This window comes from Cynara cardunculus (assembly GCF_001531365.2).
Source record: "Cynara cardunculus var. scolymus isolate 2C chromosome LG 7, CcrdV1, whole genome shotgun sequence".
NCBI lineage: Eukaryota > Viridiplantae > Streptophyta > Magnoliopsida > Asterales > Asteraceae > Cynara > Cynara cardunculus.
The window spans coordinates 829867-845109 of NC_037534.1; the positions used below are offsets into that span (position 1 = coordinate 829867).

The 15243-nt window shown below is 36.4% G+C and overlaps 1 protein-coding gene across 7 annotated transcripts; it reads right to left on the minus strand.

Moving 5' to 3' along the window:
* Positions 1–218: 218 nt before the first annotated feature.
* On the minus strand, positions 219–14725 carry LOC112515548 (serine/threonine-protein kinase BLUS1-like). 7 transcript variants are annotated; one of them, XM_025122427.1, is made up of 21 exons: positions 14510–14725; positions 13237–13427; positions 12855–13064; positions 11159–11413; positions 10198–10322; positions 9993–10037; positions 9802–9883; positions 9616–9684; positions 9379–9549; positions 9202–9267; positions 8149–8217; positions 7920–8063; positions 7742–7815; positions 6740–7006; positions 6515–6606; positions 5453–5529; positions 4030–4134; positions 3382–3471; positions 2339–2400; positions 2196–2247; positions 219–440 (listed from the first exon to the last, which is right to left on the minus strand). In XM_025122427.1, the coding sequence occupies exons 3-21, from the start codon at positions 13017–13019 to the stop codon at positions 390–392; spliced, it is 2061 nt and encodes a 686-aa protein (XP_024978195.1). In that variant the 5' UTR covers positions 13020–13064; positions 13237–13427; positions 14510–14725; the 3' UTR covers positions 219–389. The 7 variants fall into 7 exon arrangements, with proteins under 7 accessions (XP_024978195.1, XP_024978198.1, XP_024978197.1 ...); XM_025122430.1 differs by lacking the exon at positions 13237–13427 and having other exon boundaries at positions 12855–13024; XM_025122429.1 differs by lacking the exon at positions 13237–13427 and having other exon boundaries at positions 12855–13027.
* Between the last annotated feature and the right edge of the window lie 518 nt (positions 14726–15243).

Here is a 15243-nt window from a genome sequence, read left to right on the forward strand (position 1 = left end):
GATAAGAAATGTGGGTGAGTATTTGTAGTATATAATTAAAAAAAAACATTTCCTGCTCCCAACTTCAATAAGTTCAATATTGGTGACATATCATTACAACAAAATGTACATGAATGCTATATATATATATATATATATATATATATATATATATATATATATATATATATATATATATATATATATATATATATATATATATGCTATTCAAAGGAATGGCAACTCATATTTTCAAGCCCTCCATTTCTTCTTGTATTCACAAACAAATATATGCTTTGATACTTGCAAAATTTACACACCAACGAACGACTCACGTTCGGTTTTGCAGAGTTCAAGACGGCATGTGTGTCGAGAATGTCTCACCAAATTAGAAGATACGAAACGATGGATCATTCTTGGATGGTATCTTTATCTGTTAAATTGCTTAAATTTCTTTCCAACTGCAAAACCCAAAAGGATGGTTTATCACTATATGAAAAAAGATCGAGCGTTCAGTAGCCCTGTTCAAACAAGGGTGGGTCCCCCTTGTATCCATTTTGCGGACATAATCATCGTATGAATCCCCCTCTCCCTTCCGAATAACGCATATACACACAGGGTTGGGTTCTTGTGAGAACAATGAGAACACCTCAGAGCCGTTGATCTCTTTCGATCCAACAGAACTAATTTACCATATTGTCTTTTTTTTCAAATGGAAGACCGGACCTTCACCCACATACCTACTTATATCACCATGACTGAAACCTAGACATATATATATATATATATATATATATATATATATATTCATGCATGTGAAAATGACTGAGCGTATTTGAAAATGAAAGTGGCCAACTATGAAAGAGGGTGAAGGTGGATGAAATTATAGCAATGCCACTGAAGTTCCATTTATTTACAAAAATGCCACTGCATTTTTGTAAGCCATCGGATTTATTGAAAGAGACTTTTCAGGTGTTCTCACCATTTTCATATGATCCCAACTCTAAATTGCACACATAGTTTACGAGGGAATAGAACATAAAAAAATAAGAGTGAATTACATTCTCCGTACCAACATGGTTTGATGCTTTTAATGGATCTTGTCCCTATTTTAAAAAAATTACGAAACATGCTCGTGGTTGCATTTTTTAACAAGCCGGATCCTGTGGTTGGATTTTTTTTAACAAGTTGGTCATGTGGTTGCAGTTATTTAACGAGTTGGGTCCCTGTGGTTGCATTATGGACCCACCTCGATAAGAAAAACCCAACCACATCAACCTAGATCGTCAATTTTTCAAAATAGGCATGGGATCCGTTAAAAACACCAAACCACCGGTCAAAAAAATGTAATTCACCCAAAAATAATAACCCGACCCTTTTTTCTTTGCTCGTCTATATTTCGTTTAAAGATAACAAGGAAATAATACCCTTGTGATGGAGTAAAACATAACAATGACTCAGAGTTCTATAAGAGCATCTCCAACAGCTATGCTATAATTTTTCTAAATAAAGTATCAGAAATTGAAAATCTCTATAACCTTACATCCAACTCCAACAGCTACTCTATTTTAGCAATTCTATCATTAAATATATTATTGAAATATTTACAGCTAATAAAATATTATTTCTCTTGTCTAAACACTTAGGGGCCGTTTACCAAATGCTTACCCGGGTAAGCGCTTACCAGGTCACATTACCTTACCGGATGAATATGGTAAGGACCAAGAATTTTACCCGGTAAGAGGGAGACAAGCACCAAGAGTCTTACAATTTAAGTGAGGGCGATGGCTCTTACCACGGTAAGCGCTTACTGGGTAAACTATTGCATAAGATGCCATTTTGATGGACTAAAGTCTTAACCGTAAGTAGTGGTAGTGTTAAATTTTACATGTAAGCGCTTACCGGATAAGTGTTTGGTAGACGACTTAATTTCATTGTCTCCTATTGGTGAGAAAGTATTAAATACTATTGCTCTCTCTTAAATATGGACTTATAGAGATTTCTCTAAATTTGGAAATTTCTACCCTCTCTTTCTTCTTTTTTCTATTTTAGCTGTTGGAGCAAAAATACACCTTAAATCCCTAAAACTCTCTATTTTAGCATAGTTGTTGGAGATACTCTAAGCCCTTAATCGGGTTTCTCATGGCCTTAGCAATTAACACCAAATTATGACAGCAAAAAGATTAAACGTTCACTAGGTCGAGATGAAGACTGACCTTTGCATTACTCATTTTCAATATCCGCAATTGTTCAACCAGACTGCCAATGCTGAAATTTGTAAAAGAACGTTTTAGATAAATTATGTGCGCGTTTAACATAAATGATGCAGCTCGAGAACACAATGTATATGTTAGCTTACCTTTGTTGTAAGTGGATAACCTGAGACTGGAGTTCTCTCTCCCTTGCCGAGATTATAGGGCTCTGCATGAAATGAATAGTTTAAAAACCGTTCAACGAAATTCATCTTGCAAAATTACCATCAATTATAATACAATTTATCTAAAAGAAGTTATTGCAGAAGAATGTAACGATCCACATCATGAAGTGAAGGTAACCAGTGTTTTAAAAGGTGCATCATGGTGCAAGACTTTTTTCTGATGCTACGTTACCCTAATTACATGCCAAGGTGCCATGAACGTTTTCTGTAAGGCGTTACTTTTACCTTTTTTTTTTTTTTTTACCTTTTTAGTGTTTTAGTTTTTAGTATATAACCTACTTGTATGTGGTCTTGTATAAAAGTAACAGTAGAAAACATATGCATATATATATATATTGTCATTAGTCACGCCTTGAAAAACACTGGCTCCTAAGGCTTGAATATGATCTTGTATGAAAGTAATAATAGAAAACATATGCATATATATATATATTGTCATTAGTCACGCCTTGAAAAACACTGGCTCCTAAGGCTTGAATATGATCTTGTATGAAAGTAATAATAGAAAACATATGCATATATGTACGCAATTAATATGCAATATACAGATTTGCCGTCATAAATCACACGTTTGAAAAACACCATGGCTCCTACGGCTTCAAAATGGCCTTATATAGCTATATCAGAGTAATAATAGAAAACATATGCATATGTGTATGTGATTGTATATAGGATATACAGATTTGCCGTCACAAGTCACACCTTGAAAAACGCTGTGGCTCCTAAGGCTTGAGGCTCGACCTCACCTCCACACCACGACACTTAGAACCTTGGATGTGACAGAATTAAACTCACGCCATATATCTTTTTAAGTCAAATATTATCATATGAAAGAACGATCATATATGCACATGACAATTGTATAACAAAAGGTAATCTAGATTGAACTTGTTGGCCAAAAATTTCAAGAATCGAGCATGTAATTAACATTTCAAATATATTCTGAAAATTCAAGGAAGCATTACTTGTGAATTTTCATTGGTGCCCGACCCCGTGTACTCCATAGAAGTACCATAATTTTGCTCTGCAAACTTGATCAATTTAAGTATTTCTTCCTGGAAAACATAGAAAAAGTTATCAACTCAAAGAGCAAATCCGAACCCCATCAGGAGAGAGAGAACTTAAGGTCATATAGAATAGAGGTGTAAACGATTCGAGCTTTTAACAAGTTACTCGAGCTTGAGCTTAATAATTCTCAAGCTCGAGCCGATCTTGAACACAAAACAGAACTTGTTTAACTTAACAAGCCGAGCTTCATAACACCAATGTTCGACTCGGCTCGTTCGGAAACTCGAATAAATTTTTCGAATCGAATTTGAGCCAAGCCGAGCTATTTGAACACAGTTTTTCGAGCCCATATGTTCATAAATCATAGCCTAAAAATATAAAAATTATCGAGCTTGAGCCAATAAACCAGTTTAATGATCGCGAGTTTGAGCCCATAAACGAGCATCAAGCTCGAGCTCGATAATTCAAAAAATATTCAAGCTCGGGCACAATCCCGAGCCCCGCTTTGAAAAAGTTATTCGAGCTTGGGCCGAATAACTTGCTACTCGACTTCGGTTCAGCTTGTTTACATCCCTGTTATAGAATCAAGATGTTCAGATGCATACCCTTTGCATAGTATTATGCTGCAAAATGGTTTGCAAATGTGGAACAACTGAAGCAGCTGATGTAGTTGATGGTGGTGGACTGGTACTTGGATTGAAACCTAAAGCCTGAATGAGAGAAAGGATTTGAAAGTTATGAAGCCACTGCCTAAAAAGATTAAGGGTTTGTTTGTTAGCAGTTTAATGAGCTTAATGGGACATTCAGCTTATTCGGCCAGGTATACATGACTGTTTGATAGTGGTTTGATATAGAAAGTGGGTTATTCAGTAAGCTTCTAGGGAGAGCTTTATGTAGAAAGCCAAGTTTTTCCAAACCTCCCCCCTCCCAATTAAAAACACGCTCCTTCCATCTATGAAAAAACCATCTCAAACAAAAACCTGCCCTATACAGACAGATTAATCCACACAGATGGCTTTATTCGTACAGAAACTAATAGAAACCTAACCAAAAAGCCCCTAAATGCTAGTAGCTAGTGACTATTAAAAGGAAAGTTTGAAAAATAAAATAATCTACTAAAGCTAGACAACTGTAAGGGCCTGTTTGGTTTGACGGGATGTTTTCGAGGGAATTGGATTTCGTAATCTTTGGTGTGTTTGGTTTGTAGGAATTTGCAATGGAATCAAATTATAAAAATAATTAAATTTCCTTATTATTATTTGATTATTATTACAAAACAAGTACTTTTAACATATATTTAAACATGATTACAAACAAATGCTGTGAAATCCCGCAAAATACCAACTAATCCCAAGATTTCAAATCCGGGCTTCCAATTAAACCAACGCAGGATTGGAATGGAATTCAATTCCAAATCCCGCAAACCAAACGGGCACTAAGTCCATAAATCACATAATTGAATAAATAAATGAGCAAAATGCATCATAATGCGACGAATTTGTCTTGGTTCCTATTTAGAGTAACAAATAATCTTTTACTCAATCAACATAACAAAGTTTGTACCCATTTTGACGAGTAACCTGTTGATCTTGTAACATTTGATGATATAGATGATAAGTTTACATCCCCTTCGCCGTAACCCTTCCGAAAAAATTCTATAAACCTTTCGTAAAGGGGTATCAACTTCATCAAATATTGCGAGACCAACATGTTACTGGTCAAAATAGGAAATTTTGAAACAGTGTTACATCGACACTGAGAAAAATCTCCAGGACATTAAACCAAACTTCGTTGCATTTTGCCCTAGATATAAAAGCACAACAAAGAAGAAAACTGTGGTTTGTATGCAAAGAAAAAGAAAAAAACGATGGCTGTTTGTAGTAGTGTTCTTGATGCAACATATTGACAGATTCAAGTTACTAGAAGCATCTACGGTCTATATTAGCATAGATTCATTAATGAATTTATGAAGGTAAAGTAGTGATTTCGGTCAAACTGCAAATAGAATATAAATTAGTAAATGTGCACCTTCGAGTTAAGATCTGCCGAAAATACTTTAAACCGTCCCTTGCGCTGGACCACAGCTCCTTCAGAAACATCCTCTACTGCACGTTATGGCACAACGTAAAAGGCGGCATGTCAAGATTAAGAAAGAAGTGTATCATCACGGCGTTTGGGACACAAAGTGGACAACAAAGAGTGAGGTAGACAGGTGAAAAAATTKTCCAGGGTTTTAGGGTTTTAATTTGACATGGGTACTTTAGTTAGGGTGCATTTGGTATACAGACAAGATAGGACATAACAGCCATTTACAATTTGCCAAGACATAACTGATAAAATGGCCAATTTACCCCTACTGATTTGTTTTATATATTCTATATATTTTGATTAATTTATGTAATTTATTCAACTATAAAAAAAATTATATCAAAATATATCATTAGAAAGTTTTCATCAAAACGATTAAAATGACACCAAAATAATAACAATTATGTAACCTCCAACTTTTATTTTATACCTTTTCCATAAAAAAATTTATATTATTAGTATTTCAAAATATAGAAATTGTATAAAGATAATATTTTAAGGACAGTAAAGTGAAAGTTTAAACAAATAAAATTTAGAGAATGAATAAAATGTAAAGAGGGATGTGTATTTGATGTTTTAGAAAAGAATTAAGTTTTATTTTGAGGTTATATTGGTAACCTATAGGTCAGTTCCACCTTGTTCCATGGGGTGGGGGCTTGTTCCACTCTGTTCCTGTCTGTTCCACTTTGTTCCACATAAAAGTCGTGTTAAACGTGGAACAGTTATCCTTGTTCTGTTATGTCCAGTATACCAAATGCACGCTAATTTATCATTCTTGTCCCATCTCCATTATTTTTGTTCAACCTATTGATGAGACAAAAAAATGCATTTTTGTCCCACTCGGTCCCGTCTTGTCCCAGTCTAATGTCGCACCAAACATGGGATAACAAGTTTTTGTTTTGTCCTATCCTATCCTATCCCATCCCATATACCAAATGCACCATCATCGACTCATTGATAGAGCAAACACAAAGATAAATTAGCAGGTCAACGATGCCTTACCAGATAAAGAATTGTTGATTTTATGCTTTTGACGACACTGCAGTGGACCACTATGATTTCGCTGTGTTTGGAATCTAGATTGCAGATGATCCCTTCATATAAACATTGAACAAACAACCAGTCAAAGTCATCGAAACTTTTTAGGAATTTCGACCGCAAATATACCAAAACTACAAATTTGTAAAAATTTGCAGCTCCAAGAAAATGTGACGATGATATAATTACCTGTCAACATCAGCAACCAACTTCTTAGGAGAAAGAGAATCATCGGGTAGCAGTGAACCGCTCATATATTTTCTTGGCCCATTAGTTGTAGCTCGTGATAAGAATTTTCTTTGTCCATAATGCTCAGCATCATTGCTTTCGGTTTCCTGCCCTTCGGCTTTTACCGATGGTTTTGTGGCACTCTGTTGATCGTTGTCCGATTGATTTTCGTCACCTGGGGTCGAGCTACCAGTAGCCATATCGTCTTCACATACATCAAAACATCCCCTGTATTTAACATAGAACTTGGCATGAAAACTCGAACAATAATTCGGTTCTTTTAGGGTGCATTTGGTATGCGGAACAGGACGGGACAAATTAAAATTTTGTAGTCCCACGTTTGGTGCGACATTAAGACGGGGACAGGACAAGACTGAGTGGGACAAAAATGCACTTTTTGGTCCCACGAAGATAGGTGGAACAAATATTGGGGTGATGGAACAAGATTGGTAATTTACTAAACTACTCATATATGAGATCCCACCCACATTGGTTGGGGAGGGGAACGAATGTTGCCAAGGGACTGGATACCTCCTCTATTAGACACGTTCTAAAACCGCGAGTTCAAGTGTGGATTGAAGCAGATAATATCTGGTATGATTGGCCTGGAAAGTTACACCATGTCAAATCAAAGCCTTAAAACCTTGCACAATTCTTTCACCTCCCCCCCTTACCTTGCTCTCACCCTTCCAGTCCAGTCCAGTCCTGTATGCATACGAAACGCACCCTTGATACGTAAGTGACTAAATGAAGAAGACCCGATGCACCAACACACATGTAATTAATGGAATTACGCCTGCTTATGTCCACTACTCCATTTATCATTTACTTTAGATTATGACCAACACTTCCGATGGATTACAAGTTTTGAACCTTCACATGAGTTTTTCAGCACATCTCTCATGAATGAAACCCAAGGCGAAAAAATTTAAATTTCCAATACTTTGGAAGATAAGATCTTACTTGAGTGCTTGAAGAGGCTTCATAGGAAATGCCACAAATGAACTCTCCAAATCAGGAATTTCATTGATTGCATCCTGAGATGACAAAAGTTTGATGTTACACACTTCAGTATGAATTATATTTTGGAAGCATGGAAGTAAGGACAGAAAACCGTAATTTTAGCATGACAAGATGATACCTCGAGGTGAGATGCAGTGTCTGAATGATCAGATATTTCAGGGGACGACCTCTCTGCTGGTAAACCGGCATCATTGATCACGTTTTGTTGCTTTGAACTTGCACTCAGATCTTCTGCATTTGATGTTTCATCGTAGTCCTGGATCTGCCATTAAAGAAAGCAAGTTCACAGATTGCAATCACCCGGTACTTTCTAATCAAATCTGATAATATGACCAACAAAAACATACAAGGGCAGCTTGATTCTTCAAGTCCTCGAGATTGAAATTCCAAGCACTAATTCCACGAATATACTCTTGCTGCAGGTTGCCAAAGATCATGAAGACAGTACCAGTATGAATGAAGTATTCTTCACAAATGCTTTACCTAGAGTAAGCACGGTTTTTTTATTGCATCAAACAAAGTTGTTAAAAGCGAAGCTGAAGCGCACCTAGGCAAGGTCTTGAGATTTTAAGGTTGGGCCTAGGCACGCCTCATAAAGAGTTATTAAATACCTACCCAGTCAAACCCTAATATTTAAATAAGTTTTCTCATCTCCTAGTCTTCTTAAAAGAGAGTTACTAAATAGATGACATAAGTTAAACCATAATATTAAATACCCTATCCTTAGAGTTGCAAGCCTCCTTCCCTATAAATAATACCCAGACATTTAAAGCTTCTCCCTCACAGATCACAATTCAAACACTTCTCCCTTCTGCTTCTATCTAAGTATTGTTGGTTGTTGCATTAAGAGGATTGTACCTGCTGCTAAACCCTATTCGAGTTGTGTGTAACTGTGTTTGTGTATATATATATATATATATATATATATACAAATGAAAACTGCGGAACACCCTGGTAATCGTTCATCTGGACGGTATGCACATGTGCATACAAGTTATTTGTAAGCAATTTGTCTGGTATGCACATGTGCATAACATGCACAAGTGCACAAAACCAAAAAAACAGCTTCAATTAGTTGTATGCAAATGTGCATACCCTCTAGATGAATGGTTACCAAGGTGTTCCTTAGTTTTTCATTTTTTGGGGGATATATATTGATAAGATGTGCCTGCCTCGCATTCCTAAGGCCCGCACCTCGCGCCTAGTCCCCAGGACCTCCTTGCGCCTAAGTGCGCCTTGAGCCTTTAACAACTTTAGCATCAAAGATTGATAGGGAAAATGTGCATAGAAAGCAAGGTCCAATTTTACAAGTATAACAAGGTTTTTTCATTTCCTCTCGTTTTCTGCCTTAACAGTTGGAACAATTTCATACGAAAAGCTTATGATTATAGGAATTCCACCTGCGATAAATGCTCCTTTTCCCCATATAATTCCTTGTTCTGCATAAGAAGTTCTGCTTCTCTTGCCTAAAACAACAGAAAAGATGGTCAGATAGCTAACATAATTTAATAATTATGAACGATATAACTAATAATCATCATCGTTTAAAAAAGCTTAGATTGATATTAGCATAACACCTTTAGCATCCTAAAGCGGTCACTTAAGGGGGAAAGACCATCAAGAATAGTATGTTCCAAATACTCAGTTGTGCGTGCGTTCTTAAAGAAAGGGTGCTTCATAAGCTTCTCTGATGATGGGCGTTTCTTCGGGTCTTTCACCAAGCAAGCAGCAACCATTTCTTTGAAGGACTGCAAAGCCGCTACAAGTTAGCGTAACATTCTAGTCTATTGAGATCCTTGTACGATGACACGAACCTTCGAGAACTTTTTGTCCCTTTCATAGTCAAGACCTGGTGGTGCATTTTGCAGAGTCATGAGCAAAACCTGTAGAAATGAGACAGAACAATACAAGGGTTATGTTAAAAATCATTTTACCAAAAACCTTACCTTTTCATAACCCGTAAATGAACACAGCTCTGCCAAGATATATAAATTAATTACCTTCATCGGTGGATACTTAGAAAATGGGGCATGCCCATGAGCGAGTTCAAGTGCTGTGATTCCAAACGACCAGATGTCTGCTCTGTTGATGCACAACACAATTCTTCAATTAGAGATCTATAACCAAAAGTGATCTTAACAAAAAATAGAAATACAGTAGAATAGTAATGAACAAATGAACCATAACTTACTTAAAGTCGTATCCATGCAATTGCTGCATAACTTCCGGTGCCATCCTAGAAAAACATTTCCGAAACAAGGTCAAACAATCTCTAGAGTCAGTAGTGCAATGACGTTTAAACAAGAAGTAGAATATCATGTGCCAAAAAGGAAACATTACCATATATATATATAGACATATATATTATACTTCAAAAAGGAAAAAAGGGAACATACCAACAAGGAGTTCCCACAAAAGTATTCCTTGACCGTTGCCTATCCCCAGTGTCAAACATGCATGCAGACACTCCAAAATCAGCTAACTTGATGGAACCATTATAATCAACTAATATATTCCCTGCCTGAAAAACATCAACTCATAAATGGTAGTAGGAATTAAAGAATGAAGGAAGAAAATTAGGTGTAGGATGACGAGCACATTGGATCATTATAATGTCAGATAACGCCACCACAATATAGGTAGCAAACAACTTCCATTCAACATCAACTAAGCAGTTGTTAGGTTGGTTTTCCATTAAGTCCTGTATGGATAAAGTTGATTGTGTGGATTAATTTGTCCGTATAGATTGGGAGGGTTTTTGTTGGGTAGGGTTTTTTCATAGATGAAAGGAGCGTGTTTTTTAATTGGGAGGGTCAGGTTCTGCATAAAGCTCCCCCTAGAAGCTTACTGAATAAACCACTTTCTATATCATTCAGCCACTACCAAACAGTTATGTATAACTGACCGAATAAATTGCGAGTCCCATTAAGCTCAATAAGCCAATATGCTGTTAACAAATGAAAGATCCTAATGTGATATAGACAAAGTAGAATATCCAAGAGACTGAAAACACTCTTTAGGTTCATCCAGTGGAACAAAAATAAACATATCTTTGAAATAAAATCCCATTATTACTCTGTTCAATTACTGGAAAGACGAAATCAAAATATAACATTCATAGAAAGGTAACAATTAACAGAAAGCAACCCAAATAAGAAAGTATAGCACTCAATTTGCGACAAACTATATTTTCAATAAAACAAGATACCGCTCAAGAAGCCGTCTCACTACATGGCTACAAAATATCTTCCCTGTGCAAATTGCCCAATTGACTCCACAAAAAACATTTATATCAGACTACCGTAGTTGTTGAAAACAAGAATAAATGAATCATTAGAGAAGAAGTAAGTTCCTTACCTTCACATCTCTATGGATATGCCCGTGCGCATGAAGATAAACCAGGGCTTTAAGGACCTCTCGCAGCAATGTAGCTATAACAGGTTCTTCAAAACCTTCTTGAAAAGAAGATTTCATTATGTGAAGACAAGATCCCGCAGCCATATATGGCGTAACAACCCAAAGGTTTTGGCCAGTTGTGAAAGAGCAATATGCGCGTAATAAATTTGGATGGTCAATCAAACTCATGGTTTGTACCTCCCGACGGATGCCATCCTATTTAAATTGAAAAAGAATTTAAAAGGACAGACATTGAATAAAACAACATTTCCACTGATTACAAAAAATATCTAACAACTTCAATATAATTCACCTTCTCACAGGTCCAATGACGGCACATAATAGGAGACTAAGGGGGTATTTGGTTAGAGGTATTACTAAGTAGTAATCAATGGGAATGAAAATAAAAAAAAAACTGTTTGGTTTTCTATAATATAGTGGGTTCATTCCTCCAGAAGCCCAAAATTTCATTCTTGGTTATACTGGGGGGGGGGGAATGAAAATTCATTCCGTGTCATCTTCATTTTCGTTCCCATTTTCATTCCTCAACATGAGCCAAACAGACCCTAAATGGATTAAAAGCAATTACAGGGTTCATAAATCATAAATCCTTAGAGCGCTCTTCGGTTCCTCCACCAAACACGTGATACGGGAAGAATTATTATTATTACAAACATGCCTATTCATAGCAAAGTAAATCGTGGCAATGGCCAAAATCAAGGGGTGGTATGAAGGTTTCATTTCTTTATCTTTTATCATTTGGGTGGATTTTGACAAACTCATGATGATTTCGATTGTAAATGAGTTGAGGTTGTTCTTTATAAGTGACCTTTTTGGCACTTTAGTTGTCGATTTTGTGTAAAGGATGCATTTTTTTCTCCCCCTCTCTACTCCTTGTGAAATTTATTGGGTTTGTTTGGTTTAGTTTGATTTGGATGCATTTTTGTGTGTTTCTCCAGTTTACACATGTTTTTAGTCCTAAATCATGGTTTGGAGTTGTTGACATAGATACGTAAGTGGTTTTTCTTGTTTTTCATCATTCCATCAACGTTCTTGTTTTCACCTTTTTGGCTTTCTCAACGGTCATATACAACTTTGGCTTTTACTTTCATTTGTAAGCATGCACCACATATGTGCGTTGTTTTAATGGTGTTCTCTATTAGCAAGTTGGTATTAATCACGTGACCTTAGCCCTATATCAACATGTATCAATCTAATTCTAATTAGTCCAAATAATATTTATATAATAACCAAGAATATATTATTATTTTTCCTTCAAAAGATAATCATGCCTTAATTGGAGTTTCACATTTTAGGTTTATTTAGGGAAAAAAAAAGTTGATTACCGGCAACTCCAACCAGCCCCACACGGAACCAGCCTCCAACGACACCAATGTGAGGGGGCATTTTTTGGCTCACTCAGCAACTGAGGCTAGCCGGGGGAGGGGGCGGATCAAACCCAAGACCTGTATTGTATTTGGGCAACGTCGCCATGACCCTTTGCCAACTGAGCTACACGCCGAAGGCCATATTTTAGGTTTATAGCATGCATACATGACCCATAATCTAGAAAATGCATAAAATATGATCAAATGATGAAATGAGAATCGATGCTTTAAAAGTTACGTGCAAGACACATAAAGAGAAACCAACGTACCAGGTCATTATTACACTTTTCCAAATCAAGCACCTTTATTGCAACTGTTTCATTCAGCGGAACACAAAGAGCTCTGTACACGGAGGCACTAACTCCTTCACCAATTTCCTCATATAGCTTGTAATCCTTCGCATCAAGAGGAAACTTCTTTCTTGGCGCTTCCATGTGCTCTTCTAGATCATAAAAGTAAAACCATTTATTCCATAAGCCCTAAGGACATAGAGGTGTGAGTCAACTTAATGCCAAATTCCTTCCAACAGCTTTCTTTCCGTATATAACTTCACAAAGCCCGTTACTTCATCAGAAAAATCTTCAAAGTGCCCCAGGCATCAAGTACCACGGAACCACTAATAAATGACAACCTTAATATGTATTAACTCACTCGTATTCAAATATGATAAGCAGGTCCAACAGGCTATCAACGTATCATCAAATCACCATAGAGTATCTCTTAACTTTTCAGTGTATGTGTATCATCTTAAGTAACTTCTTGGGTTCGTATATCAGAAGCACTAAAACATTCTACAAAGTAGATAAACCAGAATACCCGCCAGAGCTGATAAGCTAGAAATCCTGTAAGATTAGAACTATATTTATCGTCAAGAAAATGAAGGAAAGCATATCAAGAAACTGATTAGGCACTGGGATCACATTTCTGATTTGAAGTTGAGATTATTGGTGATAATTGGTGAATTATTCCCTACTTTGATGGCGAATATTGAATTAGTCAACCAATCAGACAGTGATGGTGTTTTGTGTCAATCACAAAAAATATAGCTTCAAACTGCTCTTAAAAGTCTGGAACACGTGTGGAAGAAATCCAAAGGCGAGACAAAAAAGTTCCTTAATGAGTCATCTTGATTCCATTAGGCACTGTGGATTTAGCACGCTTTCAGCATGAACTTATGGTGACTAGTAACTTGTGGATTGTTAACATTCTACCAACGGAAAACAAGTCAAGTGTACCATTGCTCTAATGTCTTGTGTAAGAAACTGATTAAAAACAAATTATAGAAAGCTTGCAACAAATTATAACTAAACTGGGCCTCTAAAGAAAAAGAAGATGCCACTGCCAGTTCGTCAAGTATAGAAAGCTTCGAAGGACCATTATGAATCCTACTTTAAACAAGCCATAAGTAAGTTCCAAAACATATTCTACTTGCTAATTTCTCACAAAGTACAGCATAATTTATTAGTGTGAAACTTAAAAACGTCAAGATCATGCTGAAAGCATGATAAATCCACAGTGCCTAATGGAATTAAAATAACATAATTGAAGAACCTTTGGATTTCTCCCACATGTGTTCCAGACTTCTAAGAGCAATTCAAAGCTACATTTTCTGTGATTAACACAAAAACACAATCACTGTCTAATCAGTTGACTAATCCAATATTCGCCATCCAAGTAGGGCATAATTCACCAATTAACACCAGAAACATCAGATTCAAATCAGACATGTAATCCCCATAGATTCAATCACCATAAACTCATCACAAATACAACCAATTAAAAATTGAAATCACATCAACTTCAATCTCACAAAAAAAACACAATCTATCAAAATCTGAAAACTTAACTCAAAATTAAAGAACAAAATCAATCAATAACACTATAACAGAAACCAACAGTGAATTGACAAGAGGAGTTTACAAACCTAGGGTTTCGAAACGCCGTTGGGTACGAAACTAAAATGAAGACAATAACTGGAGAAATTTGAGTATAAAAGAGGTTACAGAAGATGAAGAAAACAGCGTGAGGTGAATCGATAGTCCTTCTGCCCTTGTACTAATCCGCCATAGATGATGTGTAAAAAGAGAATCACACAAAACCAGCTATTGCCTACAGCTTGTATGGAGGATCGAATCTTCACCGTTAATTATTCGATAGAGAAACATATAATGGCGTCCATTAGTCCGTTGCGGGTGATTCCAATCTCCGGGGTGTTTGGACCTTTACAAAATTTCTTTTTGTATTTATATTTTTATGCCTGTCGGGTTCCGGTCCGATCAATCGATTGATTGGACCGTAGCCTGTCAAGACCGTTAAATACGGGTTATTGGAGATTTTTTTTAACAACCACGGTTTTAGGAATGGTAACGTAGCCCAATTATGAGAATTGATAAAAAAACACTGTTAACGGCCGCTTTTACAAAGTCGTATAGTTGTTATTGGGCGACAGTTAGCTGTGTGGAGATCTTTTAGCTGTATCTTTTGTTTAGTGAAGACCAACATAACTACGCGGATATTTTCTTATATTCCGACGACTATCAATGTATCGTGGTAGAAATTGTAACAACAATTTGTTTAAAAAAAAGTTTTAAAAACCGGGTTAGGCCCATGTTCAGTTAAGGCCCGACCATGAGGGACCACTTATAGAACCGGTTAAGG